This window comes from Choloepus didactylus, chromosome 8 (genome assembly GCF_015220235.1).
Source record: "Choloepus didactylus isolate mChoDid1 chromosome 8, mChoDid1.pri, whole genome shotgun sequence".
Lineage (NCBI taxonomy): Eukaryota > Metazoa > Chordata > Mammalia > Pilosa > Megalonychidae > Choloepus > Choloepus didactylus.
In genome coordinates, this window is record NC_051314.1 from 845,385 (window position 1) to 863,068 (window position 17,684).

At 43.8% G+C, this 17,684-nt stretch overlaps 1 protein-coding gene across 1 annotated transcript in view; it reads right to left on the reverse strand.

The window, feature by feature from the left end:
• MOV10L1 (Mov10 like RISC complex RNA helicase 1) overlaps window positions 1-17,684 on the reverse strand; it is a 146,985-nt gene that overhangs the window by 11,184 nt on the left and 118,117 nt on the right. The window contains exons 22-24 of the mRNA XM_037845881.1: window positions 16,585-16,749; window positions 14,532-14,705; window positions 695-844 (exon numbers count right to left, since the gene is read on the reverse strand). Coding sequence (XP_037701809.1) covers window positions 695-844; window positions 14,532-14,705; window positions 16,585-16,749 — 489 coding nt within the window. The remainder of the gene's footprint in view (window positions 1-694; window positions 845-14,531; window positions 14,706-16,584; window positions 16,750-17,684) is intronic.

Consider the following 17,684-nt stretch of genomic DNA (forward strand, 5'->3'; position numbering starts at 1 on the left):
TTCAGACAAAAGAAAATGTCTCTGAAGGGCTCAGCAGCACGCAAGGCTGATCGGCTTGTACTCAAGAAATGCTACCAACTACCACTGTCATCGATGTGCCCATCGTTTGGGGCTCCCCGTCATGCTGTTAGGTGGTCTGTCCACCACAGGGATAATAATGCTCGATGACTGGCATGGGAGGAACCGCAGTTGCTCCACGACTCTAGGGCAATTGTAAACGTATGTGGGGAGTTGGGGTTGTCAAAATAAATGGAGTTCTTGTTGTAGGACTTAACAATAAAGGGTGAACCAAAAAAGAACTGTCCCGCCCAAGAGAGCAGTAGTGCCCCCTTCAAGAAACACTTGTTTAGGGCTGGGGCTGTCCAACTTTTTCTTACAGGGCCAGATAAGAAACATTTTAGGCTTTGTGGGCCAAGAGGCAGAATCAAGGATACATGTGGGTCCTCATATAAACATTTAAAAAGTGAAAACCATTCTGGCCTCAGAGGCAGCTGGCAGGATCAGCCTGCGGCTGTGTACTTTGCTGACCCCTAACTTAGAGCAACACTCAAACATGGTTTTGCTTCTTCAAACACCTGCTGCCATTGACCAGGAGCTCATTCCTGCTAAACCGTCAGCATGGAACTACAGGAACCAGGGAAGCAGGCTGCAGCAACGTTTCATATCGAGGTTCTCTGTGAAGCCAAGCCTGTACCTGCTTCCGGTAGGGTGTGATCACACCGATGTCGCTCACCGACACCTGATTCGAGGTGCCCCTGGCAAGGAGGCAGCAGTAACGCATGACTTGAACAGCTTCAGCCGGATTGAACCACGATGGACTTCTTCCTTCACGCGCTTCATTGCCCTGAGTGAATCAGGAGAGAGAAGAGAAAGGTTCATTTACTCAACAAATGCTTACTAAGGGCCAATGAACAAGGTACCGAAGGAGGTACTGGGAATACAGTGATCAAGAAGAAGGAAGAAATCCTTACTCTCATGCCAAACTTATATTCCAGAGCAGGGCAGACTAACATTAAGGAGGAAATCAATTGTAACCATGTTAAGTGCTAAAAAGGAGAAGGACTGATTTCAAGAAACTGTAATTTGGAGAAAGCTGGTGACACAGGAGTGGGAAGGTCAGGAAGAATTCCTTTGTGGAGGTGAAGCTTGAGTTGATCTGAAGGACGTGCAGGAATAATCTGGCAAAGAGCAGGGTGTGTGGTGGAGAGGAGAGCATGTCGGGGGCCCCAGCCGGAGGACAGAGGTGAGCGCTGACATCACGACCCTGCAGAGGCAGGGAGGGGCAGCTTGTGATCAGTCCATGGAGGCTGCAGCAAGAACCTTCAACAGGCCAGGTGTCCCTGTTATCGGCTCAGGCTCCCACCGTCCACCCCACCTCAAGGCATTTTCTTTCTCTGTTGGTCAACCCCTCTATAACAGCTATAGCAGCCCTTACTCTTCCCCATGGATCATTCCTACTAGAGAATAGAAAATGTAAGGTTAAACCTCTCATCTTGAAAAACCTTCCTTAAAGAGTCATGGGATAGAGGACTGTGGGAAGGCGGTGGAGCAAGAAGCTCCAGGACTCAGTCCCTCCACCACGACAATAACTGAACTTGCAGGTGCGGTCTGATCAACTATCTTGGAGCTCTGGCACCCGGGGGGAGCCCTGTGCAGCATCCAGGGAAGGGCTGGAGGAAGAGACTGGTAAGCCGTGGTGAAGACCAGCAAGTTTCACCCTCCATGGGGGTGGTGACACCCCAAATCCCCCTGCTGTGTGGCTGGCAGCAGTGGAGACTACAGCCTGGGCTCCAAGTGCAGTTTGCTGGGGCCAGGGTGGGCTGTAAGGCCCTAGGCCTCCAGAATCACTGATCACTGCTTTCAATCAGCTACTTCAGATCACTGGGAGGGCAGGCAGTGAGGGTGGCCACTCTTCCAAACCCCCTCTGCCAAAAGCAGCAGAGGAGTCTTAAAGAGGCTGGACCTATTTTTATTCTGCTCTTTTCTCTTTCCATTCCCTGTTTGGGAGAAAAAATAGTTGGGAAAAGTCACAAACTGGCAGTCTAGTCCTCAACAAAACAAAAGAAAACAACTAGCAATCCCAGAAAAGTGGGAGAACTAGATTTCCAGAGTTATAACAACATAATACTTAGAATGACCAGTTCTCAACAAAAAGTTAAGAAACACAAAGAAACAAGAAAGAATGGCTTATTCACGGTAAAAAGCAGTTTGTCAGAAACCATCCCTGAGGAAGCTAATACATTGGAACTATTAGTCAAAGACTTTAAATCAAGTGTCTTAAATATGTTCAATGAGCTAAAGGAATCCATAGATAAAGGACTAAAGGACAGTAAGAAAACACTGTCTGTGGCTGAGAGATTTCAAATGGAGTCGAGAGGTCACTCTGGTGGACATTCTTATGCACTATATAGATAACACCTCTTAGGCTTTAATGTATTGGAATAGCTAGAAGTAAATACCTGAAACTACCAAACTCCAACCCAGCAGTCTGGACTCCTGAAGACAATTATATAATAATGTAGATTACAAGGGGTGACAGTGTGATTGTGAAGACCTTGTGGATCACACCCCCTTTATCTAGTGTATGGATGAGTAGAAAAATGGGGATAAAAACTAAAGGACAAATGGGGTGGGATGGGGGGATGATTTGGATGTCCTTTTTTCACTTTTATTTTTTATTCTTGTTCTGGTTCTTTCTGATGTAAGGAAAATGTTCAGAGATAGATTGTGGTGATGAACGCATAACTATGTTATCATACTGTGGACAGTGGATTGTATACCATGGATGATTGTATGGTGTGTGAATGTATTTCAATAAAACTGAATTTAATAAAAAAAAAAAAACACTAAAAAAAAAAAAAAAAAAAAGGAAACACTGTCTGAACAAAATAAAACATGTAAATTATAATAAGGAATGTTCCTGTTTGCTAACACTGAAATGGATTGGCTTTCATAAAGGGGATTTATTAGGTTACAAGTTTACAGTTCTAAGGCCATAAAAGTGTCCAAACTAAGGCAACAACAAGAGGATACACTCACGGAAGAAAGACCAGTGGCATCCAGAACACCTATCAGCTGGGAAGGTATGTGGCTGGCATCTGCTAGTCCTTTGTTCCTGGGTTGTGTTTCAAAATGGCTTTCTCCAAAATGGCACCTCCAAATGTCTCCAAGCATCAGCAAGCATCTGGGGGGCTGTGTTGGCTCCTAGCTTCTCTCTTAAAGACTCCAGTGAACTAATCAAGACCTACCCTGAATGGGCAGGGCCACACCTCCATGGAAAAAATCTAATCAAAAGTATCACCCACAGTTGGGTGAGTCACATCTCCATGGAACACTCAATCAGAAGGTTCCATACTAGTCAAAAGACTAATAAATCCGCCCATATGAGACTGCATTAAAGAACATGGGCTTTTAAGGGGCCATAATACATCCAAACTAGCAACAAGAAACCAAACAGAAATCTTGGAGCTGTGAAGTCCAGCAATTTAGATAAAAAAGTCATTAAATGGATTCAACAGCACATTTGAACAGGCAGAAGAAAGGATCAGTGAGCCTGAGGACAAGATAACTGAAGTCATTCAGTTTGAGGAGCAGAAAGGAAAAACAATGGAGTAAAATGCACAGGGTCTGAGAGACCCGTGGGAAGCCATCAAGTGCACCGACACACACACACACTGTTTGAAGAATCTGAAGAATGGCTGAAAACTTCCCCAGTCTGATGAGAGACATGAATGCACACATCCAGGAGCACAATGGACTCCACGCAGGAGACAGACTAAGAGCCCTACACCAACTCACAGGTGAGGGAAACTGTCAAAATCCAAAGACAAAGAGAAGATTTTGAAAGAAGGAAGAGAGAAGTATCTTATCACATACAAAGGATTCCCCAATAGACTAAGAGTGGATTTCTCCTCAGAAACCATGGCATGCAGAAGACAGAGGATAACACAGCTAAAGTCCTTAAAGAAAAAAAACTGTCAACCAGGAATTCCATATCCGGCAAAATCATGCTTCAAAAGTGAAGGAGAAATTAAGACATTTACAGATAAACAAAAGCTGGAAGCATTCATTACCAGAAGACCTGCCTACAAGAAATGCTAAGGGGAGTCCTCAGGCTGAAGCAAAAGTACAGTAACTCAAAGCCATGAGAAGAAATAAAGAACACTGATAAAAGTAACTATGTAGATAAATATAAAATTACAGATTATTGTACTTCTGGTTTGTAACTACCCCCCCCCCCATATAACTTGACAGGCAAATGTGTAAAATAAATTTAAAATTCATGTTAACAGGCATAAAATTTATAAAGATAAAATCTGAGCCAGTAACAACAAAAATGGGGAGGGACGGAAATATATAGGAGTACAGAGTATGTATACTACTGAAACTAGGTTGGCACTAATCGAACTAGGTTGTTGTTAGTTTAAGATACTAATTTAAGATGTTACCTGTAAGTACAAAGATAACCACTAAGAAAATAACTAAAAAATGTAAAGAAAAGGAAAGAAGGGAAATCAAAATGGTACATTACAAAAAAGCAACTAAACATAAAAAAGGGCAGTAATGGAGAAACTGAGGAACAAAAAGCATAAGAAGACCTACAGAAAACAAAAGGCTGAAGAGCAGAAGTAAACACTTCTGACTCAGTTATTATCTTGAATGTCAATGGATAAAACTCCCCTATTAAAAGGCAGAGACAGGCAGACTGGATGAAAAAGCTCTATCCACCTACATACTGTCTATAAGAGACTCGCTTCAGGTGCAAACACACAAAAGGGCTGAAATTAAAAAAGGTGGAAGAAGTTATTCCATGCAAACAGCAGTCAGAGAGAGCCAGGTGGCTGTATTATTGTCAGAAAAAACAGACTTCAAGTCAGAAAAGATTGCAAAAGACAAAGAGAAGGATATTATATATTAATAAATAAGGTTCAATCTAGCAAGAAGATAAACATATATGTACCTCACAATAGACCCCCAAAACATATGAAGAAAAACTTGACAGAATTGAAGGGAAAAACAGTTATACAATAATAGTGGGAGACTTCACCACTTTCAGTATTTGACAGAACATCTAAACAAGAGATCAGTAAGGAAATAGAGGATGTGAACAACGCTATTAACCAATCAGACATAATGGACACATTTAGAACACGCCACCCAACAAAAGAATACACATTCTTCTCAAGTGCACATGGAACATTTTTCAGTAGAGACCATATATTAGCTACAAACCAAATCTTAATAAATTTTAAAATATTGAAACATATAAAGTATATTCTTAGACCACAATGAAATAAAGCTAAAAATCAGTAAGAGAAAGAAAAATGGAAGATTCACAAACATGGAAATTAAACAAAACACTATTAAGCAACCAATGGATCAAAGAAAAAACACAAGGGAAATTAGGAAATATCTTGAGATGAATGGAAATGAAAACACAACACCCCAAAAACTTATGAGATGCAGTGAAGGCAGTGCTCAGAGGGAAATTTATAGGTCTAAATGCCTACATTTAAAAAGAAGAAAGATCACAAATCAGTCACCTAACTTCACACATAACTAGACGAAGAAGAGCAAAGTAAACCTTAGTGGAAGGGAGGAAACAGTAAAGACTACAGCAGATAGAAATGAAACAGAATGGAAAAACAACAGAGAGAGGCAAGAAGACCACAAGATGGTTTTTTGAAAAGATCAATAAAATTGACAGACCTTTAGCCAGATTGACAAAGAAAAGGAGAAAAAGACACAGCTAAAATCAGTAATGAAAGTGAAAACATTACTACCAACCTTACAGAAATAAAAAGGATTATAAGAGAGTAATATGAATAATTACATGTCAACAAGTTAGAAAACCTGAATGATATGGACAAATTCCTTGTAACACCAAATTACCTAATCTGAAGCAAGAAGAAACAAAAAAAATCTCAACAGACCTATAACAAGCAAACTGACTGATTCAGCAATCAAACCCTCCCAACAAAGGAAAGTCCAGGACCTGACTGTGTCACTGCTTATTTCTACCAAAACATTTAAAAAAGACTTAATACCAATCCTTCTCAAATTCTTCCAAAAAAAGAAGGGGAGAGATTAGTTCCTACCTCATTCTATGAGGCCAGAATTGCCCTGATACCAAAGTCAGATAAAGACAACACTAGAAAAGAAAATTACAGACCAATATCCCTTATAGATGTAAAAATCCTCAATAAATTCTGGCAAATTGAATCCAACAGTATATTAAAAGGATTATACACCATGACCAAAGTGGGATTTATCATAGGAATGGAAGGATGGTTCAACATAAGGAAATCAACCAATGTTAATATACCACATTAATAGAATGAAGAAAATAAACCACATGATCATCTCAATTGATATGGAAAAGGCACTTGACAAAATCCAACATCCTCTCATAAAAACATGCAGAAAACAGGGAATAGAGGGAACTTATGAAACATCCACAAAAAACATCATACTCAATGGTGAAAGCAGGAAAGCCTTCCTTCTAAGATCAGGAACAAGACAAGGATGCCCGCAGTCACCACTGTTATTCAACATTGTATTGGAAGTAGCTATGCCAATGAGGCAAGAAAAAGAAATAAAAGACATCTAAATCAGAAAGGAAGAAGTCAAATTATCCCTATTCGCACAAGACATGATCCTATATGGAGAAACTCCCCCCAAAGACACAAAAAAGCTACTAGAACTAATAAACGAACTCAGCAAAGTTGCAGGGTACAAAATAAACAAGCAGAATTCAGTTGGACACATTAGTAATGAACAAATTGAAAAGGAAACCAAGAAAACAATTCTATTTACAATAGCATCTACAAGAATAAAATATCTAGGAATAAATTTAACCAAGGAGGTGAAAGACTTGTACACTGAAATCTATAAAACATTGCAGAAAGAAATTAAAGACCTAAATCAATGGAAAGACATCCCATTTTAATGGATCAGAAGACCTAAATTGTTCAGATGTCAATACTGCCTTCAGTGCAATCCCTACCTACCAAAATTCCAGAAGAATTTTTTCAGAAACGGTAAAGCTGGTCCTCAAATTCACATGGAATTAAAAGGGTCCTGAGCAGCCAAAACAATCTTGAGAAAGAGGAACCAAGTTGGAGGACTCACATTTCCTGATTTTAAAACGGACTACAAAGCTACAGTAATTAAAACTGGGATACTGGTGTAAAGATAGACATATAGACTGATGGAATAAAATTGAGAGTCCAGAGATAAATTCATACATCTATGTTCAGTTGAATTTAATCCAGTCTTTTTGGGTGGAACCTTCTGAGTGGTTTCCATGGAGATGTGACCTTTTTGATTAGATCATTTCCATGGAGGTGTGGCCCTGCTCATTCATGGTGGGTCTTAATTAGTTCACTGGAGTCCCATAAGAGAGCTCACGGAGAAGCTTAGAGATGCTAACAGAGACATTTCGGACAGAAGCTAAGGTATGTAATCCCGAGTTTGCCCCCAGGAGAAGCTAAGAGCTGACGCTTGGAGATGCAGACAGAACGATGTTTGGAGATACAAGCTAAGAGATGAAGCCCAGAGTTTACCCAGGGGAAGCTAAGAGAGGACCCCCAGATGCTTAGAGCGAAATGCCCTGGGAGAAAGAAGCAAGGATGCACAGGAGCTGAGAGAGAGAAGCTAAGACAAAAGCCGAGACATTTTAGAGAAAGCCAATTTGAAACCAGAACCCAGGAACAAAGGACCAGCAGATGCCAGCCACATGCCTTCCTAGCTGACAGGTGTTCCAGACACCATCGGCCTATCTTCTGTGAAGGAATCCTCTTGTGGATGCCTTAGTTTGGATACTTTTATGGCCCTAGAACTGTAAACTTGTAACCAAGTTTATAAAAGCCAATCCATTTGTGGTATTTTACATAATTCCAGCTTTAGCAAACTGGAACAGGTACTAAGTCCATTCAATGGGAAAAGAATAGCCTCTTCAACAAATAGTGTTGGCACAACTGGAAATCCACATGCAAAAGAATTAATGTGGACCCCTACCTACCACCATATACAAAAATTAATTCAAAATGGATTGAAGACCTAGATATAAGAGCAAACACTCTAAACTCTTAAAACATAGAAAAATATCTTCAGGACCTTTTAGTAGGCAATGAATTCTTAGATTTTACACACCAAAATTATGAATAACAAAAGAAAAAATAGATAAAATGGACTTCATAAAAATGAAAAACTTTCGTGCATCAAAGGACATTAGCAAGAAAGTAAAAAGACACCCCACAGGAGAAAATATTCCAAAATTATCTATCTGATAATGGTTTAATATCCAGAAAATAGAAAGAACTCCTACAACTCAACAACAAAAAGACAAACAACCCACTTAAAAAAAATGGGTGAAGGATGTCAACAGACACTTCTCCAAAAAAGAAATTCAAATGGCCAATATATGAAAATATGTGCAACATCATTAGCCATTAGAGGAATGCTAATTAAAACCTCAATGAGATACCACTTCATACCCATGAGGATGGCTACTATTAAAAAAACTGAAAATCACATGTTGACAGGGATGCAGGGAAATAGGAACCCTCTTAACTGTGGGTGGGAGTGTAAAATGGTGCAGCCGCTGTGGAAAACAATTTAACAAAGAATTACCAGAAACTGGAACTCTCATTCATTGCTGGTGGGACTGTATAATGGTACAGCCACTCTGGAAGACAGTCTGGTGATTTCTTAGAAAACTAGATATAGAGTTACCCTTCAATCCAGCAATTTCACTTCTCGGTATATACCCGGCAGATCTGAAAGCAGTGACACGAACAGACATTGCACACCGATGTTCATAGCAGCACTATTCACAATTGCCAAGAGATGGAAACAACCCAAATGCCCCTCAACAGATGAGTGGATAAATAAAATGTGGTATATACACACGATGGAATACTACGCGGCAGTAAGAAGGAATGATGTCTTGAAACATACGACAACATGGATGAACCCTGAAGACATAATGCTGAGTGAAATGTCAGACACAAAAGGAGAGATGCTGTATGTTACCACTAATGTGAACCCTGTGAAAAATGTAAAATAAATATTTTTATATCGTAGAATGCAGGGGACATAGAGATAGACAGCAACTAGTGAAGTGGGAACGATAATCTAATAGCAGATAAGCTACTGACAGTAATTTCAATGTTGTGGGAAGGCTCAGGAGTGACTACGGTTTGCAGACTTTCTTGGGTATGGTAGGGTCATGTTGGAAGCAATACAGTTATTTCAGGTTATCTGTTTTTCTTAATCCTTTGCTTTGTTTGAATTGTTTTCTTTATTAAGTTTTTGATAAAGTAAAAAAAAAAACAACAAAAAACAAACTATTGCATTAAAAAAATTAGGTTCCATGTAGTTATTTTAGGTCATTTGGTTTTTTTATACCTTTGTTTGATTATGGTTTGTTAATTTTCTTGGGGTATGGTAGGAACACGGTGGAAGCAAAGTAGTTATTTTAGGTTATTTGTTTTCCTCAATCCTTTGTTTTGTTTGAACTGTTGTGGGGTTTTTTTTTTGTTTGTTTTAATTTTTTGATAAAGTTAAAAAAATAAAAATAAAACCTGCTGAGAGAAAAGTTTAAAAAAAAACAACTACTACCACCTGGCCTGACAATCCCACTTCTAGGTGTATACCCCAAGCACTGACAGCAGGGACTCGGGCAGATACTGGCGCACCGATGGCCATCGCAGCGTTATTCTCAACAGCCAATGGTGGAAACAGTCCAAGTGTCCATCAGCAGATGGATAAACAAAATGCAGTACATTCATACAACAAACTATTCAGCCATAAAAAGAACTGAAGTGCTGGTCCATGTGACAACACGGATGAACCTTGAAGACCTCATGTTGGGGGAAATAAACCAGACACAAACGGACAGATACTGTAGATCTCAGTGAAATAATCAGGATAAGCAAACTCCTAAGAGTTAGAATGTAGAATGCAGGTGACAAGGGGCAGGGATGGGGGTGGGGAATGGGGAGTCAATGCCTAACTTGTACACAGTTTCTATGTGGGGTGATTGTAAAGGTTTGGAAATGGGTGCTGGTGATGGTAGCAAAACACTTTGCGTGTAATCAACCGTACTGAATTACATATGTGAATGTGGTTAAAAGGGGAAATTTTAGGTCATATATATGTCACTACGATAAAAAATAAAAAATAGACTGTACTACACAGTGAACCCTATTGTATACAATTGAGTACAGTTAACACAATTATAAAAATGTTCTTTCATGAATTATAATAAACATACCACACTAATGCAGTGTGTTAATAATAGGGTGGTATATAGGGAAAAAATACACCACTGTATTGTAAACTATGAACTATGGTTAATAGTACAATTATAATATTCTTTCATCAACTGTAATAACAAAAGTCCCACACTAATGCAGTGTTAACAATGGGGAGGTACACAAGAATGCTGTATTTTCTACATGATTTTCTGTCAATTAATTAAACTTTTTTTAATTAAATGTACTTTGGGCTGATTTATCTCATTAAAAGCAAAAACTTGAAATTAGATTAAATATAAAATCCACTTGCTTCTAAGAAAAAGAAAAAATGAAATCAGAGAGCAAGGAGACACCAGATCAAAAGAAAAAAGGAGTGGCAACATTGACATCATTACAAGGACAGATTTAAGGACACAGGATGAAGAGGATAAAACAAGCATAAACTTGCAAGCATGAAACAACACAGCAGTTACACACAAAAAGTAAAAACCATTAGAAGTTCAAAAACAATTAAATAAAAAAGTACAATTATAATGTGGGATTTCAATACTCCTCTCACTAGTGGAAATACCTAGCAGACAAAACATAAGGACACAGAAGTGTTAAACGACAGATTAAATACATTTATTAATAACCATATGAAACTTCACATCTCTCAAATAGATAACGTAAGGGTGTTTTGTTTTGTTTTTTTTTGGTATGTCCTTTTACCCAAATCAGTTATGTAACTGGCCACAAAGAACACCTTAACCACTTTTTAAAAGTAAAGCATTTATAGGCTGAAGACTTCAACCAGAACGTAATAAAATTAGAAATTAAAAAGAGGCAACCAAAAACTCTTAACTAGCTGGAAATTAATAAAAATACTTCTCGAAAACCCGTAGATCAAAAAGAAAACAAGAAGGAAATCACAAATGTTTAGAAAGCCATGGAAAGGAAGACACTTTATAAAATACCAAGCCAAAGCTGTACCTAGAGAAAAGTCTGCAGTCATGACCGCCTTCCCTATACAAAAGATGAAAAATTCAGAAGCTAAGCATTTAGCTTATAGAAATAAGAGAAGTAAAATAAAGAGAAACTAGTAAGAGAAATTAAAGTTAAAAGCCAAACTCAATGAAGTAGAAAACAAACAGGAGATGACACAAACTCAAAGCTGCTTTTCCACTGGGGCCGGGTTGGGGGTGGGTGGGGCCAGGGCTTCTCCGTAAAGGCCAATCAATATTTGAGCACCGACAGGGCTGCCCTGTTTCTGACTCCACCTTGTAGTGAGAGCAGGCACCCAGGACACACGGATCAATGAGCACAGCTTTGTTCCTGTAAAACTTTGTTTACAAAAATGGGCAGTGGGGTGCTGGTTTTGGCCCACAGGTCTGCTGACCTGAGTAAGACCAATGAAATGGATAAATCTCCTGTGAACTGCTCCGGTTTGCCAATGCTGCCATTTTGCAAAACACCAGAAATGGATCGGCTTTTATAAACGGGGTTACAAAGTTACAGTCGTAAGGCCATAAAGTGTCCAAGGTAAGGCATCAATAATCGGGTACCTTCACTGGAGGATGGCCAATGGTGTCCGGAAAACCTCTGCTAGCTGGGAAGGCACGTGGCTGGTGTCTGCTGATCCCAGGTTGCTTTTCAAAATGGCGCTCTCCAAAATGTCTGCATCAGCTTCCAACAGCTGTCTTCAAAATGTCTGTCTCAGCTGAAGCAGCAAGCTGTTTCTGTCTGAGCTTCTCTACGGTGCTCTAGTAAACTAATCAAGACCCATGCTGAATGGGTGGGGCCACACCTCCATGGATATAACCTAATTAGAATTATCACCTACAGCTGAGTGAGTCACATCTCCATGGAAACAACCTAATCCAAAGGTTCCAACTTAATCAACACTAGTATGTCTGCCTCCACAAAATAATATTAAAGAACACGGCTTTTTCTGGGGGACATAATACAGCCAAACCAACACATGAGCTTAAGAAGAAAATGGAGAACAAAACCAGACCAGATTAGAAATGAAAAAGGAGACATGCTCAGAGGTCAAAGAGACCAAAGGAATTTTACCCACATCCTACATGTAAGGGTCTGGCCATGATGGAACCCCCAAGCCCCTAACCTCAGTGGCTAGGAGAGTCTACTTTCCTAGCCCTCCCTCCCACAAACCCTTCTTTCATGGTGTCTGCAAAGCCCTTAAGGAAGGCACATGGGGTCCCACGCCCTAAGACGTCAGTGCCCTTGGAGGCAGGCATACCGCCTGCCCGGTCAGGTCTACAGATGGGAGACTTGGCTTATGGCGGGGTTCCTGGCTTGCCGACTGGACAAGCCCCCATGGTGGTCTGATCCTCAGCCCCTGCACCCTGGCCGTGAGCAGGTTGTAGAGGACACAGTGGCTGTCTGAGCTTTGATGGTCCCGCCAAGTGAAGAAAGGGACAGCAACCATGACCTGAATATGTTACAGGCTCTGTTCTGGGAGAGGAAGGCAATTTTCTGACATGGTTTCAGGCTCTTTCCTTCGTTGTGCCCAGTTTACTGATGAGCCCATCAAAGGAATTCTTTGTTTCTGTTACAGCGTTTTGGATTTCTAGGATTTTCCTTTTCTCCCATTTTTTATTCTGAAATACTTTCAAACTTACAGGACAGTTTTGAAAAATACAAACCCCATACAGAGAATTCCAACATACCCCTAACACATGCCCTCACTCTCTCCCGATGCCAAGACTCACAACTTTAACATTACGCTACACTGACCGTATCATTCCATCCACCCATCTGTCCTTCCATCCATCCGTCTGTCCATCTGTCTATACACCTGTGCCAGTTTGAATTTATTATGTCCCCCAAAATGCCATTATCTTTGATGTAATCTTGTGTGGACAGATGTATTGGTGTTGATTAGACTGTAATTCTTTGATTGAGTGCTTCCATGGAGATGCAACCCCCCCAACTATACGTGATAACTCTGGATAATTTCCATGGAGGCGTGGCCCCACCTGTTTAGTGTGGGCCTTGATTAGTTCACTGGAGCACAATATAAGCTCAGGCAGAAGGAGCAAACTTGATATAGACAAGAGGGACACTTTGAAGAACACACAGGAGCTGAGAGAGGAGCTGCAGATGAGAGACAGTTTGAAGATGGCTGTTGAAAGCAGACTCTTGCTCCGGAGAAGCTCAGAGAGGACAAATGCCCTAAGAGCAACCAAGAGTGACATTTTGAAGATGAGCTGCAGCCTAGAGAGAAACATTCTGGGAGAAAGCCATTTTGAAACCAGAACTTGGAGCAGATGCCAGCCATGTGCCTTCCCAGCTAACAGAGGTTTTCTGGACACCATTGGCCAGCCTCCAGTGAAGGTACCCAATTGTTGATGTGTTACCTTGGACACTTTATGGCCTTAAGACTGTAACTTTGTAACCAAATAATCCCCCTTTATAAAAGCCAATCCATTTCTGGTGTTTTGCATTCCGGCAGCATCAGCAAACCGGAACACCACCTATCTGCCTGCCTGCCCAGTTATCAGTCCATTTAGTGAACACTTGCGTGTAGGGTGCATACATCACACTCCTTGAAAGCTTCATTCTTCCATGTACATTTCCTAAGAACAAGGATATTCACTTATGGATCCACCTTAAATGCAGTGATCAAGTTTATGAAATTTAACTTTGCTATATAAAGTGTTCATCTCTATTCCGTTGCTTTCTTATGTCCCAGTAATGTTCCATCAAGCCTTTTCTCTTCCCTTCTTAGATCCCATCCAGGATTACGTACTGCATTTGATTGTCACTGGACCTTCGGGTGCTCCCTTGCTATTTTTTTAAATGGTGGGAAAACCCAAACAATGGTAACTTTCCCACCCAGCCCCTCCCAAGCACTCTGCTCCATGGGCTTATTCACAGTCACAATACCGCAGGGCTCTCTCTCAATTCTAGAGTCTCCGCATCTCTGTTTACATCACCCACCTCTGCCTGCATGTGGTCCACTTTCCCCATTAGATTCCTTAGTGGATCAATCACAGTTATTTTAAATTACTGGTCTGATAATTCCCAAATCTCTGGCACCTAGAGGCAGAAGCCCTTCCGTGTGTGTCTCCTTACTGTTTGGGCTCCTCCGGGACCAGTGCAGGCACTTGAGAGACTTTTGAGGAAACTGAGTGAGTCAAAACACAAACATCGACCACATGGGGCACACCTGAAGGACAGCCCCCGCCTGGGGAGAATGGCTTCCCGCTGCCCTGCCCTGAACTGACAGCAAACCATGTAATAGCTCAAAACAGAAACACTCACCCTCACACCATGAAAAATGAGAGGGAAACCTTTCTTGGGTAACTTCTCCCAGCCAAGCAAGGAGGTCACCACTTTGGGGTCTGCGCAGACTTCGAGTTCCTGATGATAGAAAAGTCTGGACGGCAGGGCAAGCAGGGCCGAGTGGGATCTGTAGTTCTTCACAAGCTTGGTAACCTGTGAGGAGCGCGTGGGGAGTGAGTGAGTGAGGGAAAGACGACATGTGATACAAGGAATAGCTTCCGTCAAAGAGGGCTCCGCCTGGCAATGCTGAGACCCCTGCTTGGCCTGTCCCTACCCCACCTTGTGAGGACAGGCGCTCTTGCCCCAGACCAAGCTCCTCAAAAAGCCCATTTTTCTTGGGAAAGGTGGGCAGCAGGAAAAGTAAAGCAGGCCTCTCTTTGACCCTCTCTTGGGTGCAGACTTCACGACGTCCAGACACAACCAAGACTGTTTCTCTCTAAAGGGGACAGACGGCTCCTGGCAGCCAGGTGAAGGAAGGTGGGTGGCACCTTCCACAGCACACGGCCTTTCACGGAGCCTGCTCCCAAGCTGCACCTCAGTAGCTGGCAATAGGGGCTCCAGAACCCCAAGGCCAGGGCAGCTGGGGACGCAGCAACTCCTGAGGGCACGGTGGGTGTGTCGGGGTGGGAGGATCTGGTTGTGATTTCATTCACAGAGCTAGTAACGATGCTGGTCCAGGAAGCTCATGCAGAGGGAGGCTCCACCCGGGCCCTCCAGCAGACAGGGCCTTTCCTTTCTGACCCACAGGTGACAGACATTTATAGCTTGAATTGCAATTCGGAAATCCTAGCACGTCCAGTCTCTAAGATGCTAACCAAAACCCCACACTTACTTTAGGGTTACAGACCACTCTGGCCCAGATGCCTGCAGGGAGACAGGCAGGGATAAGTGGGAAGGGAGCAGATGGCTCCTGGCTCTCTGGTCAACCCGGGTGAGCAGGGGTGGGCCTGTGCTCTGTGGCCGCCCTGTTGGGAGCATGCGCCCTGAGAGCCACAGCTGCATGGAGGCAGGCTGCTCCACTTAGTTCTGCTGGCTTGAGGCACTCACTGGGTCCCCCTCCGCACTGCGGCTGCTCCCAGACGGCGGGGGCAGGCAGCATCTCGCCTGCAGGCAGAAGAGCTCTCACTGCACTCTGCTCTGTCTCCTCTTGGGACCATTTCATATGGGCTCTTCAGAGGGTTCCTGGGGATCCCCCAGTGGCAGACCCTTTGGCCCAGCAGGAGGACACGTCTCTACTGTGAGTGGTCCCTGTGCATCTCTCCGGCATAAATGCCCTCCTCACGTATCCTGTCTGCTGCACCCTTTCGCCCCTTTTCTAGTTTCCAGTGGGTACCAGGCTCAGCTGCTGGTTGCCTGGAATCGGCTCCAAGCCATTTCCCGAACACCTGCCCCAGTCCAGACAGAGAGCATGTCGGAATTCCAGAATTCAGAGAACTTGACTGCTGGATGTGGCCCTGAAGAGCCAGTGCAGGGCCTCCTACAGATGCCCCCGACGCCACGGATGGGAAGACCTCTCCTGGGCAGGCCTCTTTTTACAGTAAGGTACAAGAGTTACTTCCCATTTTCCCTACACTAGCAGAGTAATGCAGATTTATGTCCTTTCACTGTCTGTGACCCCATGGAAACCCAGGCACTGCAGCAGACTGCCTGGAATTCCCTAGTCCTGTCGAAGGACCCTGAAGAAACACATCCCTCAGTACAAGTGGCTTCCACCCGGTCTGGGGGCACTTGCAACTCCCCACTAAGTCTCTGCCATCAGGACCCAAGCCTCGAGCTTCTCAGCTGGGAGCACGTGGGTTCTGTGGAGTGGAGAAGTGGGGGAGAAAACCCCTCCCGGTCCTTCTCCTCTGGGAACGAAAGAGCCTCCCCTGGAGTGGGAGCTGGCAGAGGGAGAACAAGTGGAGAGCCCCACAGCAGGCAGCCAGTGGCAGGTGTGTCCTCACGGGCTACGAACCCACCACCTGCTCAAGACTCCGCTCTCGCTTTATTTAGGGCACCCTGACAACAATGAAGAGAGAGGCTGTGAGCTTACCAACAAGGGGTTGTATGCACCACATGCACCAAAAGCATTTTCGTCTCTCAGGTATGCTGGCCGAGACATCAATCTCTCCAACATGGACACGTTCAGCCCATAGGCCATTGCGAGTCTGGACTTAATGACTGGTCCAAGCTGCATGGGGTCTCCGGCAAGTACAATCTGTGGTACAGAAAAAAGCACCCAGCCCAGCGGAGGAGGGTGAGGGTCAGGGGTCACACGTGCTCAAACTACAAGGCGGAATGGCTGCCAGGGCAGAGGAGGGCAAGACTCTGGGAGAGGAGCAGGCTGGGGTCTCCCTTGCCGGTGGCCTCAGGGCGCAGGGCTGTGGCGCTAAGAGGTGGGAGGCGTGGCGGGACAGGCAGGCCGGGCCGCGCAGGCCCAGCCCTGTGGCCACTCGGGCCGCCGGGAGGAGAGAGGAGAAAGGGCTGCAGAGGACAAGAGAAGAGGCTGGGAGACCAGAGAGGACAGAGCTGGGCCTGTCCAAGCAAGAAGACCACAGAAATGGACAGACCAACGAGCCTCTCCAGGACTGGTCTCTCCAGCTTTTCCCTTGTATTTCTCCCATGTGCCCGCCAAGTCCTGCCGGCTGCTCCAGCAGGAATCTCTCAGAGTGGTAAAGAGCCCAGGACCGAATGCACTGGTCGTCTCCGTCGGTCCTTGGAAGTGCCACCCTGTGCCTCCCCCTCCACGCTCCCTCTGTCACCTGATGGTGCCACAATCCCCAGGGGTCCGGATAGGCAGGTCTGGCGGGGAAAAGGTAAGGACTGAGTCCCAGGTGGGACTCTGACAAGGAGGGGCTCTCAGGAAGAGCCCCAGAGGCCCAGACAGCAGCTGCCAAATGCCTGCTGCTCACTGAGGGTGGATGGGGAGGGAACGAGAAGTGCCCGAGGAGGACCTGGGGGCAGGAAAACTGACACGGTCCGGTGAGGGATGACTGGAACGAAAGGGGCCAGGAGGCCCTGGACGGGGCGGGAGAGAGCCAGGAGCAGACTAAGTCTTTCTCAGAGGCAAGATCCTGGCTTCTCAGGCAGGCAGAGCACGTTCACCAGCCCTCGACGGAAGCAGGCACCATGTGCTTTCACTTCCCCTGACTG